The following is a 4,566-nucleotide window of genomic DNA, read 5'->3' as shown; positions in this document are numbered from 1 at the left end:
ATTCTTTTCCACCCTTTTTCCCCCCTACTAGCCCAAGCCTTAAAAGCACTTTTCTGATACTCTCTTCTCATGCTTGACACCATGTTTAAATGGTGTTGACATTATTCAAAGGGGGAGAAAGTGAGTTGTAGCAAATTCATTCTCTTCAACAATTCCTAAATCCTTAAATTATTGATTTTTAAGTTGAATATAGGTTGTGAGAATATTTTTAACTTCTTTTATATTATTATTTTTTTAAATATGAGATAAATGTACTTTATCTCTTATTTTAACAAAAATTAACTTTTAGTTCATTTTTTAAATCAATTTTTTTTATCATTTTAAAAACATTAATTTCTTTTAAATTATTGCCGTCTTTAATGATAGTAACTAAAAGTGTTCAAAAGTAGGGGTGACAAAACAGATCCGGCCCGTTAGACATGTCGATTTTGTCCGCATTTTTGAGCGAGACGAGTTATAGGTTTAGGCCCTCACCCTCTAAGTGTGACCGCTCACTCTGCCCTGTTTTTTATGCAGACTTTTGCGTTTAACATAAATTTTGTATTTTTAGGCCTAATAATTATAGTGTCCGCGCGCGGGTTTAGCCGCCCCGCCTTCATTTTTTGCGGGACAGGTCAAAGTTTTAGGTTCGCATGCTGAACTATAACCGCCCCGCCCCATTTTAGAAAATATGAATTAGTTTTATTTGTATTTCATTTCAAAAAATAATATTAATAACCAAATACTCCTATCATTAAATTTATTTATATAGAAAAATAATTATACAAAAAAGTGTATGTACTTTTTATAGAAAAAGATTTATCATTGAAAAAGAACTGAATTTTATATGATAGGGAATAAAATAAAATATATATTTAATAGTATTGAATAAGATTTAAGAAATTTTTTTCAAATTTATTTATATTCTATATTAGGAAATATGAGTTAGTTTTATTTTTATTTTATTTGAAAAATAATGTTATTGACCAAAACTACTATCATAAACTTATTTATATAGAAAAATAATTATAAAAAGAATTTGTATAGACTTTTTATAGAAAATGGTTTATGTTGAAAAAGAAATAGGGAATAAAATAAAAAATATTTTAATAAATTGAACAAGATTGAAGATAATTTCTGCATATTTATTTATATTCTATTTTAGGAAATATGAATTAGTTTTATTTTTTATTTTATTTCAAAAATAATATTATTGACCAAATACCCCAATCATTAAATTTATTTATATAGAAAAATAATTATCCAAAAAAATTGCATCAACCTTTTATAGAATAGAAGAATTTAATTTTATATGATAGGGAATAAAATAAAAAATATTTTTAATAATATTGAAGAGAATTTTTAAATTTATTTATATTCTATTTAGAAAATATAAATATAAATAATTTTAATTTTTATTTCAAAGATAATATTATTCAATGCTCCTATCAACAAATTTATTTATATAGAAAAATAATTATAAAAAAAGTTGTATAAACTTTTAATAGAAAAATATTCATCAATAAAAAAGAATTGAATTTTCATTTTTGGTAGAAAAAGATTTTTTACAATAATTAATTAATTATACAGAATAAAAAAAATGAATGGAACAAAGTAGTAATATTTTAAACTCATTACCTTGCCAAGTTTTCAACCAACGCGCTCAAGTACTACACGTGAGGTCTATTCTCCTCCAAACTATATTCTTCCCGCTTCTGTTTTCCCCTTTAAATATCACTCTGTTTTTATGTGTAGCTCTCATTCTCATCATCACAAATAATAGCTCTTATTCAAGTTTCAAGTATTTGTTCAATGGAGTTCAAATATCGTGCCGTTGACAACGTCAAACCACCAACAACACTGCCTTCTCTTTCTCCAGCCACATATCTCCCCAATGGATCACTTCAAAGTAAGTCAATCGAAATCGCTTCAACAGCACGCTTATAAACCAAATAAAATAAACCTGATTTTTTATATCTAATATATATCTTTGTTGTTGTTTTTCAGTGGAAGGTGGTTTTTCTGGTTTCCGACCACCACTAACCGGCGAGGAGGCACTGCGGCGAGAACTTGAGAAGGAGGTAATCCGCAGAGAAATTTTGCGGAGGATGGAATTGGAGGAAGAAGTGAGGAGGGAACTTGCAATAGAGAGACAATTGGGGATTTCAACGCAGAGGCCGCTGAATATTCATGGACTACTGTCGCAATGGTCAAATTCAACACCGATGAACCCTGTTGCTGCTGTTGGCCATATCGGTGCGTTGCAACCGCAATTGATTCTGCCTCCTACGCCAATCAATCCTTCTCCAGAGATCAGCAACAAGGACAAAGTTATAGTGTTGGTCAGTTTTCATAACTTTTTTCATTCTCTTGTGTTATTCAACATTTTAGAATATTCACGTGTGTATTACACAATTAGAAAAGAGACAGAGATTTATTCTATTCAGATTTTATGTAAGACAATTTGTTGTTAATATTTGATAGCATAAACTTCAGAAAGTTATTTTAGGGATCTTCCTTAGTCACATGGGACATAAGCGTTACTGTTGTTGGAAAAATATATTTATAAACATAATTCATCTGATGTTTTATTTGAGTATATTGATGCAGGATAGACCAGATCCGGAACTCTTTTATGCAAAGCGAAAAACAACGACACTGGTTGATTCGGAGACTGAGCCTTCTACAATTGGTTTGAAGAAAAAACGGAAAGAGGAGTGGAGTTGTGCATTGTGTGAAATTAAAACCACAAGTGAGAGTGGCTTGAAAGCTCATCTGAATGGTAAGAAGCACAAGATCAAGGAAGCCAGACAAAATAAGAAGATCTGCCAAAGCAACGTAACAAGTGAAAAAATTGTGAATTTGAAGGCTATTGAAACAAGTCTGATTGACACGAAATTAGAGGGTGATGTACAAAAAGATCAACATGAGCAACATCCTCAACCTTGCATGCCCTTAGAAGTAATGGATGCAACAATTATTGATAAGGGTATCCAAGAACCTAAACAAGAGGAGCAATTGCTGGCAAAGATGACCGATTATAGTGTAAGTGCAACAAAGTCCACAAATGAGAAGGAGCTTGTGGAGGTTTGTAATGATGTAACAGAACCTCAAAATGAGAAAAGCGAATTTGTAGGCTGTTTAGCAAGTAATAAAGATGCTGCAACTGAGGAAGTGCAAAAGGAAGATGCTGCAACTGAGGAAGTGGAAAAGAAAAGTGCACTAACAAAAAGAAAGAAGGATGAAATTTTATGGTGTGAGATTTGTGATATTAGCACTTTTTCAAAAGTTGTGATGGAAGGTCATATTAAAGGGAAAAAACACATGAAGAAAATGAAAATATTTGAACAAAACAGTCAATCCCCATCCACATCCTCTGTAGAGTCTGTATCAACAAAAGCTCCTGAGCTGATCAAATATACTCAACCATAACAAAGAAACAACCTGAATGACTAATATATATCATTTGAAGCAAAGGAGCATGAGCATAAAGTGGATCATATACTTTCTCATTAGAAATAAACATAAAATTTCTTTTAGTAACATAAATGTCTCAATTTTATGCTCCAGAAGTTCATTTTCTTTTCTTTTAATAACTTTCTTTTACTGTATGTTACTTTTGGGACTCATTTTGTTTCCTTAACTTCAAAATGTATTATATTGGTTCTTTAAATGTTTAAAATGGACCCTATTAGTGAAGAATTTAACAACTGATGCTTAGATTTTTTTTATCGAAAATAATGCAATAACTTTTAAAGGAATGAAGAACCTATGATACTTTTTTTAATTAAAAGATTATAATAAAGTTCGAAATTAACATAAAGGTTAAAAAGTATATTAAGCTTTTAAAGATTAATCATCCGCCACTGTTTTCTAGTTAACAAATGAAGAAAAAAATTGTGATGGATGATTTTTTAAGGTAAACAATCCGGTATTCTTGAATTTAGTTGGGTACCTTCGTCCAATCAAATATTATTATTCAATGACATGTTATTTTTTATAATTATTTTATTTTAAAGTAAATTTAAATCTTAAATCAATTTGCACTAAAAAGATACTAATACCCAATTACTTATCATAGGTACTTAAGAATTTATTTTATTTATTGATTTTAAAATAAGTGTTCATTTATTTATTTGTCAACCATATTATATATATATATATATATATATATATATATATATATATATATATATATATATATATATATATATATATATAAAACGCCTTTCATTAAACTGAAACAACTGAAGACAGTATCAAAGAATAAGATACATTCGAGATGAATCCCAACCAAGTTCTACTTACAATCTTCTTTCCCAGACCAACTAAATTATGAGCATTAACATTGACAGTTCTCCTAATAAAAATAACAGAAACATTATCAAACTCTTTCATTAAACCATTACAATCTACAATTAAGGGATCAAGGTCCGCTCGCACTGCAAGGTGGTTGACACAATCCACCACAACCTTAGCACCCAACTACAACACAATCTTCTTGAGGTTGAGATGGCAAGCCAAATGAAGACCCCATTCAATTGCCATAACTTCCGCATTACATGGTTCTACCTGCACATTGTAACA

General features: G+C 29.9%; 1 protein-coding gene across 1 annotated transcript; it reads left to right on the top strand.

Moving 5' to 3' along the window:
- The first annotated feature begins 1,791 nt into the window (after positions 1-1,791).
- Positions 1,792-3,411, top strand: LOC131616058 (uncharacterized). The gene is made up of 3 exons (XM_058887639.1): positions 1,792-1,888; positions 1,987-2,321; positions 2,590-3,411. The coding sequence occupies exons 1-3, from the start codon at positions 1,792-1,794 to the stop codon at positions 3,409-3,411; spliced, it is 1,254 nt and encodes a 417-aa protein (XP_058743622.1).
- Positions 3,412-4,566: the final 1,155 nt, after the last annotated feature.

Source organism: Vicia villosa, linkage group LG1, assembly GCF_029867415.1.
Source record: "Vicia villosa cultivar HV-30 ecotype Madison, WI linkage group LG1, Vvil1.0, whole genome shotgun sequence".
Taxonomy (NCBI): domain Eukaryota; kingdom Viridiplantae; phylum Streptophyta; class Magnoliopsida; order Fabales; family Fabaceae; genus Vicia; species Vicia villosa.
Note: the sequence above shows the minus strand (reverse complement) of the source record. Positions and strands in the feature narration are given on the sequence as shown.

Bases quoted from the DNA above. Each gene is read 5' to 3' on its own strand.
- LOC131616058 (XM_058887639.1), top strand. From the start codon at position 1,792: ATGGAGTTCAAATATCGTGCCGTTGACAACGTCAAACCACCAACAACA. The intron at 1,889-1,986 runs GTAAGTCAATCG...GTTGTTTTTCAG, and splicing joins CCCCAATGGATCACTTCAAA to TGGAAGGTGGTTTTTCTGGT. The intron at 2,322-2,589 runs GTCAGTTTTCAT...ATATTGATGCAG, and splicing joins AGGACAAAGTTATAGTGTTG to GATAGACCAGATCCGGAACT.